Genomic DNA, 14,615 nt, shown 5'->3' with positions numbered 1-14,615 from the left:
GTTTTTGTATGTGAGGGAGCAAGAAGCAAAATTAATAAACTTGTCACACACTACGAGGCAGGGGAGTGCTTCTGGAATGTTTGAAGTCACAGTTTTAAAAGGATCATACAGAAGCAGGACTCAAAAAAAAAAAAAAAATTCTACATTGCTTCGCACCAGCAGCAGTGACATAGATAAAAATCTCTCACATTCAATACTGCCGCAGCAGGAGCAGCAACGACGACAACAACAGGATTCATTATCGGACTAGGGAAAACTTTGCTGTCAGCAAATTACATGAACTGCCACCACACACTTAAGATGCCCATTGTGAGGTCTTAATGAATTTGTGGATTAGGCAAGTAACCAAGCATCCAGAGGACCAAGTCCATTCCATGTAAACTCAGCCACACCATTATGGAGCCACCACCAGTTTGCACAGTGCATTGTTGACAACTTGTGTCCATGGCTTCATGGGGTCTGTGCCACAGTCGAACCCACCATCAGCTCTTACCAACTGAAATCGGGACTCATCTGACCAGGCCATGTTTTCCATTCATATAGGGTCTAACTGATATTGTCATGAACCCAGGAGAGGTGCTGCAGGCGACATCGTGCTATTAGCAAAGGCACTCACATCAGTCGTCTATTGTCATAGCCCATTAACTCCAAAAGTCACCGTCCTGTCCTAATTGGTATGTCTGTCTTCTGTATTTGTGAAAGACACTACTACATTGACTGATAAAATACATTTATGTGGTGTATCTTTACAGGTGTGTCAAAGTCTCAAATAATTTTTGGCTAATAGAATCCAATGTGCTGCACTGACAGTAGGTATTCAACAGAAATGAAAGTAACGTTCAGTGTCCACTCTGTCAGAGAGAGAGAATGTTATAGTATAGGTTTTATAAACTTCTGGAAGACGTAGATTTTTCTGAAGGCTGTATGGGAGGTTCAGTTCTTCTATAGGGGAACCTTTATACAAGTGTTAATCCTAAAATTTTTAGAGTGGTTCTTAACAGTTAGATTCCTTGTTAAGTGGGCTGGAAAGCAAAAGTTTAATGAATTCAGAGATGCTTTACCAGGATCATAAAAGGTTACTGCAGGCCATAAATAAGAGTAATACCCAAATAAGGACCTATTTTTCTTGTTCAGTTTTTCTCTGTCACAATTTTAATTATTTTGTGAGCAACATTTATGTAGTTAATGTGTTACTAAACTGCCATTCTTAAAATATTTTGTGGATTCGTTCTGATGCGTGGTTCGTTTTCTACCTTCTGAAGCAGAGCAGCGCAATGGCTATGCAACCAGTGTTATATCCATCTTTTACTGCCCCTGTGAGTGAGACTGGTATTGCAATTGTTGCCACTAGTGCCACTTCTGGAGAAATAACAGAAATTATTGAAGCTCCCGATTCGCCTTCAGTAAGTATAAATGTTCCATATCAGTCCTGGTTCACAAAACTTTCGTCATAAAATAATGTTACTGTTTGTTTCATTTATTGAGAAATTTATTTAATTGGATAGATAAAAAAAATCTACTCACCAAGTGGCGGCAGAATACACACATGAAAGATTGTCGTAATTGGGAAGCTTTTGGAGCCAGTGGCTCCTTCTTCTATGCAGAAGTGTTGAAGGGGAAGGAAGAAGGGTGAAAGAAAAGGACAGGAGAGGCCTAGGAAAAGGGTAGATTTTGGAAAAGTCACCCAGAACCGCAGGTTACCTGTACAGAAAGTCTCCCGCGGTTCACAGTGACTTTTCCCGAAATATGTCCTTTTTCTTAGACCTTTCCAGTTCTTTTCCTTCACCTTTCTTCCTTTCCATTCAACCCTTCTGCCTGAAGAGGGAGCCACTGGCTCTGAAAGCTTACCAATTACAACAGTTTTTCATGTGTGTGTTATGCTGCCGCTTGTGAGTAGATGTTTTTTATCTATCCAATTAAATAATGTTTGTTTCATTTGTCATACAACTGACCAAATTTAATGGTATTGTCAGACAGTCATGGTGACTACAGTTATTTTGCTTTAATTTCTGTTAATGAATACAATTAACGAATTTGCTTACTTAATAGAGTAGTAATAGTTTGGTCTCACCACATCAAGCAGTTTTAAGGGTGTTTAAATGTTCAGTTAGATAAACAGTAAGAATTGTTGGTTATGGCCATTCATCTCATTTTGAATCGTGTTGCAGGTGGCTAAGTTCTGATACCTCTTATAAAAACTTTTTAAATAATGTGAATATTTGAAGTTCAATTTGTCCAGCACTTTTCATAATTCAAAGGTATTTGAAAAATTGTCTTTATTACTAATTGTTTGCATAAAAGTTCACATTTTGTATCTGGCATTTGTAGCAAAGTTTTTGTCACATGTTTCTTAATTTTACTTTGTTATTTTCTACATTTAAACATCTGAAAAGCCGTGTGTAGTAAGTGTTTCCATAGATCACCTGAACTGGAAGTGTTTTGTGAAGATGGTAATGCATGAGGGCTACTCCATATACACTCCTGGAAATGGAAAAAAGAACACATTGACACCGGTGTGTCAGACCCACCATACTTGCTCCGGACACTGCGAGAGGGCTGTACAAGCAATGATCACACGCACGGCACAGCGGACACACCAGGAACCGCGGTGTTGGCCGTCGAATGGCGCTAGCTGCGCAGCATTTGTGCACCGCCGCCGTCAGTGTCAGCCAGTTTGCCGTGGCATACGGAGCTCCATCGCAGTCTTTAACACTGGTAGCATGCCACGACATCGTGGACGTGAACCGTATGTGCAGTTGACGGACTTTGAGCGAGGGCGTATAGTGGGCATGCGGGAGGCCGGGTGGACGTACCGCCGAATTGCTCAACACGTGGGGCGTGAGGTCTCCACAGTACATCGATGTTGTCGCCAGTGGTCGGCGGAAGGTGCACGTGCCCGTCGACCTGGGACCGGACCGCAGCGACGCACGGATGCACGCCAAGACCGTAGGATCCTACGCAGTGCCGTAGGGGACCGCACCGCCACTTCCCAGCAAATTAGGGACACTGTTGCTCCTGGGGTATCGGCGAGGACCATTCACAACCGTCTCCATGAAGCTGGGCTACGGTCCCGCACACCGTTAGGCCGTCTTCCGCTCACGCCCCAACATCGTGCAGCCCGCCTCCAGTGGTGTCGCGACAGGCGTGAATGGAGGGACGAATGGAGACGTGTCGTCTTCAGCGATGAGAGTCGCTTCTGCCTTGGTGCCAATGATGGTCGTATGCGTGTTTGGCGCCGTGCAGGTGAGCGCCACAATCAGGACTGCATACGACCGAGGCACACAGGGCCAACACCCGGCATCATGGTGTGGGGAGCGATCTCCTACACTGGCCGTACACCACTGGTGATCGTCGAGGGGACACTGAATAGTGCACGGTACATCCAAACCGTCATCGAACCCATCGTTCTACCATTCCTAGACCGGCAAGGGACCTTGCTGATCCAACAGGACAATGCACGTCCGCATGTATCCCGTGCCACCCAACGTGCTCTAGAAGGTGTAAGTCAACTACCCTGGCCAGCAAGATCTCCGGATCTGTCCCCCATTGAGCATGTTTGGGACTGGATGAAGCGTCGTCTCATGCGGTCTGCACGTCCAGCACGAACGCTGGTCCAACTGAGGCGCCAGGTGGAAATGGCATGGCAAGCCGTTCCACAGGACTACATCCAGCATCTCTACGATCGTCTCCATGAAAGAATAGCAGCCTGCATTGCTGCGAAAGGTGGACTTACACTGTACTAGTGCCGACATTGTGCATGCTCTGTTGCCTGTGTGTATGTGCCTGTGGTTCTGTCAGTGTGATCATGTGATGTATCTGACCCCAGGAATGTGTCAATAAAGTTTCCCCTTCCTGGGACAATGAATTCACGGTGTTCTTATTTCAATTTCCAGGAGTGTAAATGTAATTTATGGGACGGAGTTAGGAAGACCACTAAACAGGACAATATTTGTGTCCTTGAGATGTTAGAAAAAGCAAAACTTGAATTATATGAATTATAAAGGATGCAAACCAGAATGACTCTGGATGAAAGTGTTGAATGTGTGTGTGCCTCAGTTAACCAGCAGACTTCCCTTGTTACAAAAAGAAAGGAAGAGCCTTGTGCTTAGGTTAAATGAGGTGAAAAATAAAATAGGAAATGAAATAGTCTGCCTTGTGTAATGTTGTAGATATATAGGCAAACAGCTGTAGGAGACATTAGATTTAGGATATTGATCAGAAATTTCATAAAGCCGTGTGTTGGTGTTGACAAGATAATAAGAAATCTATAATGGTATAAGGATTTCAGCAAAGAGGGCTATTTTTTGATAGTCTGTGGAGCTAATAAAAGTATTAAGTTCATTGTGCAAGAAATATGAGAAACTATTGAGCACAGTAATGTAGGTTTGTGAGGTACCATGAAAGGTACCATAGGTTTGAGGTAAGCTGTAAGGTGCATGAATATAAATGAGCAAACTCTTTTGGATAGCAGTGATGTATCTATCCCAGCACTTACTGTTAAGAGACGGGGTATGCAATTATCATATCCATTGGACTAGAGAATTTGGATACATTAGGTTGACTATTTACAGGAAGTGTCTGTCAGGAGTCAGCTTTTTTCAGGTTTAATTCTGAATTAATGCAGTGACTTATTAAAAAATAAAACTTTGTAATGGAATACCTTTGCACTACATTAAGATAGAGGAAAATCATAATATTAGGAGTATTAAGAAAAAAGTTGTCCAGTTCCTAAAATGAAGTGCTATTAGCCACTTAAGATTTACCATCAGTTATTAATTTTGATACTCAAGTAGCTGATGGAGCATGTATTTTATACTGTATTAAAAGAACATTCTTTCTAAAACTTTAAATAACACTCTGCTTCCCAAAAACAGGATTTTAGTATTTTCAGCTCCCCCCCCCCCCCCCCCTCCCCATGGTAAATCTTTACAGTGAAATCTGTGTTAAAACTTATGCTTAAGACATATGTTCCAACAGTGCAGCTTGTCAAAGACCAGTTTTAGCTCAGATTCACAGAATATTGTGAATATATTTGTAGAGTTACTAATTTTGAGTATTCGTGTGTGCTTAAATGCTGCCCACAAGCTACAGAGACTGATCAAAATTAGGTCTGAAGTGCACACATCTCCTTCAGTGTATCCCACTGATTTCTGAATGTCAAAGTAAGCATGTTGTTAAAGGAAGTTCCAGTAATAATGCAAAGTAGGGATAGGAAAAAATCATTTCATTTTACAACCTGATTCGATGAAACTTGTTGCAAAAGTTGGCGTTACTTTGTGCTGAAGTCGGTGTTACTTTGTGCCAAATTCAATGTTACTTTTGAATGAAATTATTCCCCTTCAGGCAATTGAAACATTATTTATTGAGATTGGAATTTTGGCATATGGTCACGTTCAAGCATTGTGTGATTTTGTAACCCACTCAGTAATATAAAGCTGTAACATGCTGTTGAAGAGCTGTTGCATGTGATGATGTGAATTTATCTACTGTTCCATATATCATACACATTAGAAAGATTGTGAAATAGTGATAGTAACACTGAAGTTTAAATATACCACACAAGTGGCAAAGATGTAAATGTGCTACATGAGATTTAAATTTAAATGTTTATATCATTATTTCATCAGATTTCTAGTGTTTATGGTATATGGAAGAGCAGATAAATTCAGACCACCAAATGCAACTTCTCTTACACAGCATGTCGCAACTCGGTATTGTTGAGGGGGTTACAACAGCCTACAATCCTCGAAAATGACCACATGTCAAAATTGCAGTCACAATAAATAATGTTTTAACAGCCTCAAGTGGAATGATTTCATTAAAAAAATTCACGAAGGCTTTGGATCCAGCCATGGTCATCAAACTTCTTGGAGTTATCTGCCAGATTCAGGGCCATTTTCCAGATTTGGAGCCATTTGCCAGATTTGGTTTTTTGTGCTAATATCAGTGTTGTTTTAGTTGTCACATCAAAGTTAGTTACATGATATCAGAGTTACATGGAAAATGAACTGTTGGTGTAAGTTTATACACGGACCTCTGCCTTGAACAGCTTAGAGGTAGTTTTAACATTCAATAACTACCAGTTACAAATGTTAGTAAACTGCCATCCTCAGAATTATAACAATTTTAAGTGGCAAAATTACAAATTTCACGATATCTCATAAAAATCACCAATTTTGTGTTATCAAATAATGGAAAATCCAGAATTTTGCATTATGTCTTTTAAAACTGCTAATTTACATTATAACTGCTAATTTACATTATTTTTCATGTTTCCATTTTCTAAAATTTTCATGTCCACACCCATAAGTGCTCAATAGGATTGGAATCAGGTGACGTAGTCACACACACACACACACACACACACACACACACACACTCACTCAATTACACCCTTATATCTCTTGAAAACTCCGCAAGTTACTCCACCTCAATTTAGGAATGATGCTGTCAAGTATTGTCTTGTTGAATGTAAGCAAATAAATGGGTGCACAGAATCGGGCAGTAGTTTTTTGCATTCACTGATAAGAATTGTTGGAGTATTTATTGGGGACTCATTTCATCTGCTGTAAATAGTCCCAATACCACTTGTCTGAATAATGCAGTATTGGCACTTTGGCTGCAACCCCACACATACTTGACATGCATTCATTATGTAAAAGTGTGTACCTTGATTCATGATTGCACATAACCTTTTTACATACTTCGATTATCTAATTGTAAGTATTAATGTACCCATACTAATCTTTGTATCCTGTGACATGAGGTGAACAGAGAAACACATGAGGAGTGGTGGCTTTTGTGTCCTACACACATCAAAAATGTTTTGCATCACCTCGGTTCCGAGAGTTTTGGAACGTGTATAGAAAATTGGAATAAAGATGAACATAAACATCATTTCCACCCATTTTATTGCTCATGAAAACCACACATTGCATGTTGTACCACGATACAACGAGACCTTCAGAGGTGGTGGTCCAGATTGCTGTACACACCAGTATCTCTGATACCCAGTAGCACATCCTCTTGCATTGATGCATGCCTGTATTCATCCTGGCGTAGTATCCATAAGTTCCTCAAGGCACTGCTGGTCCAGATTGTCCCAGTCCTCAATGGCGATTCAGCATAGATCTGTCAGAGTGGTTGGTGGGTCATGTCGTACATAAACAGCCCTTTTCAATCTATTCCAGGCATGTTCGATAGGGTTCATGTCTGGAAAGCATGCTGGCCACTCTAGTTGAGTGATGTCATTAACCTGAAGAAAGTAATTTAAAAGATGTGCACGATGGGGGCGCGAATTGTCGTCCATGAAGATGAATGCTTCGTCAATATGGTTGCACTATCAGTCGGAGGATGGCATTTGCATATCATACAGTCGTTACAGCACCTTACGTGACCAACAGCAGCATACGTCAGCCCCACATAATGCCACCCCGAAACAGCAGGGAACCACCACATTGCTGCACACTCTGGACAGTGTGTCCAAGGCATTGAGCCTGACTGCGTTGCCTCCAAACACATGTTCGACAATTGTCTGGTCGAAGGCATATTCGAAACTCATCGGTGAAGAGAAAGTGATGCCAATCCTGAGCAGTCCATTTGGCATGTTTTTGAGCCCATCTGTACCGTGGTGCATGGTGTTGTGGTTGCAAAGATGGACTTTGCCATGGATGTCGGGGGTGAAGTTGCACATCATGCAGCCTATTGTGCACAATTTGAGTGGTAACACGACGTCCTGTAGCTGCACGAAAAGCATTATTCAACATGGTGGCGTTGCTGTCAGGGTTCCTCTGAGCCATAATCCGTAGGTAGCGATCATCCACTGCAGTAGTAGCCCTTGGGCGGCCTGAGCGAGGCCTGTCATTGACAGTTCCTGTCTCTCCTCCATGTCCAAACAGCATCGCTTTGGTTCACTCCGAGACACTTGAACACTTCCCTTGTTAAGAGCCCTTTGTGGCACAAAGTAACAATGCGGACACAATCGAACCGTGATATTGACCGTCTAGGCATGGTTGAACTACAGACAACACAAGCCATGTACCTTCTTCCTGGTGGAGTCATTAGAACTGAATGGCTGTTGGACCCCCTCCGTCTAACAGGCACTGTTCATGCATGTTTGTTTATATCTTTGGGCTTGTTTAGTGACTGAACTGTCAAAGGTATTATGTCTGTGATACAATATCCACAGTCAACGTCTATCTTCAGGAGTTCTGGGAACTGGGGTGATGCAAAACTTTTTTTGATGTATGTATATCAAAGTGCTGATTATGGATGGTATGGTGGTTTTGTCAGTCATTGTTTTGCAAATGATTTTTTGTACTATGGCTCATCTATCCACTTTTACAGTAAATCATCGTTGACAGTGATCTCTGCTGTCAAGATGTCGTTACCCAGACCATCTCACACTGCCAATAGATGGAACTGGTGACTGATGACTACTCTTCATGAAATATCCTATGCATTGGGTACCCGTAATATGGTTTCAATCAAACAACAACACACTTTTTCCCTATCGTGCTCTTGAACACTGGTTGCATTGGGTGACACACCAAACATTCCATTCGCTGGGACAATTGAGGTGCTCTACTTCCAACTCCCAACTGTCAGTAGCTCAGTTGCTCATGGATGTATACCTGGAAATTCCATGATCTATATTTTGCAATGAAGAGTGATTTGTAAACGAATAACTCATGTTAAATTACTGTTAAAATAAATAAATTCTAACTCTCACATATTCAACAGTATTGGAAATCAGTGTAAGAAATGTCAGTGAAGTTTTCAAACAGGATATTTGACTCCAGTCAAATGCCGGTAATTTTTGGTGATTTAGTGATATCACTATTGGTACACATTGTTGAAAAAGAGAGAATAATCGTGAAACTAGTCTGATTCATCTTTTGGCAGAAACAGAGAGAGCACAGTTCCTAGCTGCATTTTTCAGTAGTAATGTTGGAACTAGATCTAAAGGTTCAGTTACATTGAAGACTACTAAATCAGATCCTACAGTTGCCGCAAGTCTTCATACTCTGTTTAGACTTCTCCAGTGGCTTCAGAGCTCTGGAATAAAGCTTTTAGGCAACAAAAGTAGTTCAGAAGTGACCCAGTAGTACACGGCACACATGAAGGCTAAAGGAAAATGCCTCTGGATCAGTATCAGATGACAAACAAAACGAATGAGATAAATTAAGTTACATTCCGAAATATTATCTTTAATAGAAATGATGAGGCACTGAAGTCAATGGTTCAGTGATAGTTTCCTCACAGTAGCGATAAACATTAAACCTGCTGGGATACCAGAAACCAGAAAAGAAGTAAAAAGACTGAATGTGTTAGTGGAATAAAAGACTGTTTAGTGATGGAGTGGGAATAGGGAAGGGGACACGGGGGTGAAGGATGGTTGTAAAATATATATAGAGGATCGTCCACAAAGTAAGTTCCGTTTGGCTACATTAAAAAAAAAAATGTACAGATACAGAAAAAATATTTATTCTACAAAAATCTGCAACTGTTCAACTGCTTTTCTACATAGCTTCCGAAATTTTATAGACACTTGTCATAATGTGACACAAGTTTTTGTGTGCCTTCTTCATAGAACCATGTGGTAACATGTTCTTTCAGCTCGTCATCATCGTTGAAGTGTTGACCACCAAGGACAGATTTGCGGAACTTCCATAGCAAGGGCACTAAGTGTAAACTTACGGGTGTGCATAATCTTCTCTTCAGTTGTGTGAACCAGTTCATCAGTAACAACAGACAGACATTCACTTCATTCTTCGTCTTACACTTGATCACGTCCTTCATTGAACAGTCTGATCTATTTTCTAACCATTGAATCACACATAGTATTTTGTCCATAAACCTCCCAGATTTGCCGATGAATTTCCTTTGGTTTAACTTTCTTTGCATTTAGAAACCAAATCACAGATTTGATTTCACACGCGGGAGCATTTTCAATTATGGCTGACATTATAAAGAAGCACTACAAAACGCACATCGGCAGCAGCGATCTGAAAATGGTGTACATGTCTTTTCCTTGAGTCAGAGTAACTGCCACGCATGCTTGGAACTGCAATCGTAGTGCTGCTGCAGAAGGAAATAGAAACGGAAATTACTTTGTGGACGACCGTATCACAAACAAATGAAATTTGACAAATGTCAACAGTATGTCTGCCCTCCAAAATGCAAGAGAGAAAGGAGAAGAGTGTAATTTATGGTAGATGATGAAGCAGAAAAGGTGAAAACCGTGAACTTAGGGGATAACCGTGATCTTAGGGGATAACCGTGATCTTAGGGGATATAGGTGAGGTATTTTGTCTAATGCAGAAGAAGGCCTTTGGGCTGAAAGCTTTATCGTTTACTAATATTTTTGTTGCGCCTGTCTGCAACTTGGGATCTCCACTATGTGGTGTGCAGCAATCTCCCCTTTCCATAATATTGTCATAGAATGTTTTGATGATCTGCTACTGCCAGAAAAATGCACCATAGCTTTAGATATATATCATCAGATACCTAGAAAATAGTGGCTATTCCCAGTTTTAAGTAAGTTAATCATGAAGGGAAAGATAAAGTTCATGCTGTAGAAAGCAACGTAATCATAAATGCCACCTATGTCCTGTGACACTAAGTTGTGGGTTTTCACTTATTCTGCTTCACCTTTTACCACAAATTACACTCTTCTTTCTCTTTTGCTTTTTGGAGGAAAAACCTATTTCTGAAATAGAACAAATACTAAGGAGGAGAAAGGCACATAAAAAAGATCATTTTCGATATATCATGGTGCTAAAAGTCTCTTCTGTTTGAAGAGTAGTGGGCCGTCCCCATACACCTAGTTACATTCCAATTTGTGAAGAGTTTTTGTTTAGTTGTTTAGTTTTGGCCTGTTGATTCTAAGTTACTGATGATGTATGCATTGTGAAACAATTATAATTGTGAAACTTCCTGGCAGATTAAAACTGCGAACCTTGCAGGAGAGCTTCTGTAAAGTTTGGAAGGTCGGAGACGAGATACTGGCAGAGGTAAAGCTGTGAGTACCGGGCGTGAGTCGTGCTTCGGTAGCTCAGATGGTAGAGCACTTGCCCGCGAAAGGCAAAGGTCCTGAGTTCGAGTCTCGGTTGGGCACACAGTTTTAATCTGCCAGGAAGTTTCACATCAGTGCACACTCCACTGCAGAGTGAAAATCTCATTCTGGAATTATAATTGTGTTACGAATTTTCTGTGGTATGTATATTGAAAGTGAAATTGTGATGAGAAATGTTAGAAAGTCTGTAACCAAATGTAGAGCATTGCAAAAGAAATATTAATTTGTAAATTTACACGTATAAATCTGCATCATTTATTCAGACATTGCATAAATTATTTTTTTCCCTTTTAAATAGATTGACAGTTCTCACCAAGAAGAGCCCTGTGATGTGGAAATGGAAATGCAGGCTGATTTAACCCCAGAAACTGTAAGCACTACGTAAGTTTAGCACAAATATTAATACTTTGTGCTGCAATTGTAAGTACACTAATTATTTGTTAAATTGGATCAGCATTGTTGGAATTACTAAATTCTTCAAAATATCTGCTGGCAATGAACCAATGAAGCTGTTCAAAATATGTTGAAACAGTAGGGCTCTGTGAAACCATAATCTTACATGAATGGAACAAGCTGGTTAATGTGACCATGCAGAGCAAATATTATGTGGAATATGAGTAGATAGTAACTTAGGCATTCATACTCACAGTGACTTTTTAAAAGAGAGAGAATATGGTTTGACAGTGTTATGATCTATTGAAACAGGGTGTATACACCCTGGGACAGTCGGAAAATCCAGGAAAAACCCGGGAATATTTTCATCCTGGAGAAAACCAGGAAGAACCTGGGAATTTTCAGAACTCCACGAATTCTTCTTTATTTTAGTTTTCAGTTAAATATTTGTAATTTTGACTGGTAAGGTCTGATACTCTAACAAAGAATATTACTGTATCCCATACTGAAGAATAATACTGCAGCAATAAAACAAAAACGAGAGAAAAAAAGTATAAAACTTCAGTTGTAAAGGAGATGCGCCATTTACAACAAAACACTATACAAGCACTTGCGTCTGCCAACAGCAAAATGTGTCAAAGGCGTTAGGACGAAAACTATGCAATACTTCTTAACCACAAACTGCTCCCGATGAGCATGACATCACAACTGTTTAGGTTCCTTTGAGCGGTTGCCAGTGGGCTCGTGCACATGCACTATTCAGTCATATATGAGCAGTACCTTCTCCCACTTCTGCCTACTTGAAGCCAGATGCTAACTGGAAAAATTTTTCTGACGTGCCCAAGCTGCCAGATTTGCCCATGTGCAGGGCAGTCTGAGATGTAATGGGGAGGGGTAATCTCCACGTGACCTGTGTTTACATTTAGTGATTTTGTTGTTTCCTCTTCATTTACAGTTCTCAGCTGGGAGCTATCAAGTGAATTAAAATACATTCTACGGAAGGCTGAAATACGTTATTTGTATGTTTTCTGGTTTTTATTTTATTTCCACGTTTTTGGTGGTCAAGCATTAATAGCCCTGCAGAGTAATGAAGTCATTTTTGTCGGTTTGCTAAAAAAATTGGCTTTCATCAATTTTTTCCGCTGTAGCAGTCAATTTATTTGAAATGATGCATTTTGTTCCACAGTATAGGCTAGTTCCAGCTGTTCACCAATTTCATGTGCGCGTTTTCATCTTCTGTAAGTGTCACACTATTCCATAATAAAGAACCAAACACGAGATAGAACAGCACTAGTACTCCAAGAGGATTTCCATTCCAAAAATCACACAGGAAAGCATAATATCAGGTTGGAGCCTACTTCATTGTGAATCTGGACATATGAATGTGCACTACAAGCCAAATTACTAGTGTGGTTTGCGGAAGTCCGATGTTCTTGGAATATCCTCTGATGCCCTGCTTCCGTACGAACATATGGGCTTCCTACGCCATCGCAGCTGGCCACGCGCAGTAACGCCTGTTTTCTGGCGCTCTTTGGCAAAAGCTGAAACAAAACTATTTCTAACAGGTCTTGGGAAAATATTGCAGATGATGGTTTGAGAAGCGTTACTTACAAAGTAAATTTCCTATTACTCAAGATGAAGTATATTACGTGTGAGAATGTGCAATGAAGTCCTTAAATCACAGAGCATTTGAGTCTCATTTAAAACTTAACACTTTGAGGACCAGCCACTTACAAGAATTTCGAACCCAGAAACCAGACATTTATGACGTTATTTTAAATTTTACTGGAAAATTTGTGTGATGGATCTTAGAGTGTGTTGTTGTTGTGGTCTTCAGTCCTGAGACTGGTTTGATGCAGCTTTACATGCTACTCTATCCTGCTCCCAGTACCTACTGCAACCTACATCCTTCTGAATCTGTTTAGTGTATTCATCTCTTGGTCTTCCTCTATGATTTTTACCCTCCACACTGCCCTCCAATGCTAAATTGGTGACCCCTTGATGCCCACCAACCGATCCCTTCTTCTAGTCAAGTTGTGCCACAAACTTCTCTTCTCCCCAATCCTATTCAATACTTCCTCATTAGTTATGTCATCTACCCATCTAATCTTCAGCATTCTTCTGTAGCACCACATTTCGAAAGCTTCTATTCTCTTCTTGTCCAAGCTATTTATCGTCCATGTTTCACTTCCATACATGGCTACACTCCATATAAACACTTTCAGAAACGACTTCCTGACACTTAAATCTATACTCGATGTTAACAAATTTCTCTTCCTCAGAAATGCTTTCCTTGCCATTGCCAGTCTGCATTTTATATCCTCTCTACTTCGACCATCATCAGTTATTTTGCTCCCCAAATAGCAAAACTCCTTTACTACTTTAAGTGTCTCATTTCCTAGTCTAATTCCCTCAGCATCACCTGACTTAATTCGACCACATTCCATTATCCCCGTTTTGCTTTTGTTGAAGTTAATCTTATATCCTCCTTTCAAGACCCTGTCCATTCCGTTCAACTGCTCATCCAAGTCCATTGCTGCCTCTGACAGAATTACAATGTCATTGGCAACCTTAAAGTTTTTATTTCTTCTCCATGGATTTTAATAGCTACTCCGAACTTTTCTTTTGTTTCCTTTACTGCTTGCTCATTATACAGATTGAATAACATCAGGGATAGACTACTACTCTGTCTCACTCCCTTCCAAACCACTGCTTCCCTTTCATGTCTCTCGACTCTTATAACTGCCATCTGGTTTCTGTACAAATTGTAAATAGCCTTTCGCTCCCTGTATTTTACCCCTGCCACCTTCAGAATTTGAAAGAGAGTATTCCAATCCACAAAAGCTTTCTATAAGTCTACAAATGCTAGAAACGTAGGTTTGCCTTTCCTTAATCTATTTTCTAAGATAACTCGTAGGGTCAGTATTGCCTCACGTGTTCCAACATTCCTACGGAATCCAAACTGATCTTCCCTGAGATCGGCTTCTACCAGTTTTTCCATTCGTCTGTAAAGAATTTGTGTTAGTATTTTGCAGCCATTGCTTATTAAACTGATAGTTCGGTAATTTTCACATCTGTCAACACCTGCTTTCTTTATTATATTATTCTTGAAGTCTGAGGGTATTTAACCAGTCTCATACATCTT

At 40.4% G+C, this 14,615-nt stretch overlaps 1 protein-coding gene across 3 annotated transcripts in view; it reads left to right on the top strand.

The window, feature by feature from the left end:
- The window catches only part of LOC126240858 (zinc finger protein 37-like), a 156,087-nt gene that overhangs the window by 102,759 nt on the left and 38,713 nt on the right, over positions 1-14,615 (top strand). For 2 of the 3 annotated variants that reach the window (XM_049947960.1, XM_049947958.1), the window contains 2 exons: positions 1,263-1,403; positions 11,376-11,458. In XM_049947960.1, the coding sequence (XP_049803917.1) occupies positions 1,263-1,403; positions 11,376-11,458 (224 nt within the window). The remainder of the gene's footprint in view (positions 1-1,262; positions 1,404-11,375; positions 11,459-14,615) is intronic. The other variant, XM_049947959.1, reaches the window with a different exon arrangement.

This window comes from Schistocerca nitens, chromosome 1 (genome assembly GCF_023898315.1).
Source record: "Schistocerca nitens isolate TAMUIC-IGC-003100 chromosome 1, iqSchNite1.1, whole genome shotgun sequence".
In the NCBI taxonomy this organism is placed as follows: Eukaryota; Metazoa; Arthropoda; class Insecta; order Orthoptera; family Acrididae; genus Schistocerca; species Schistocerca nitens.
The sequence above is the reverse complement of the archived record's forward strand: the minus strand, read 5'-3'. Positions and strand labels throughout refer to the sequence as shown.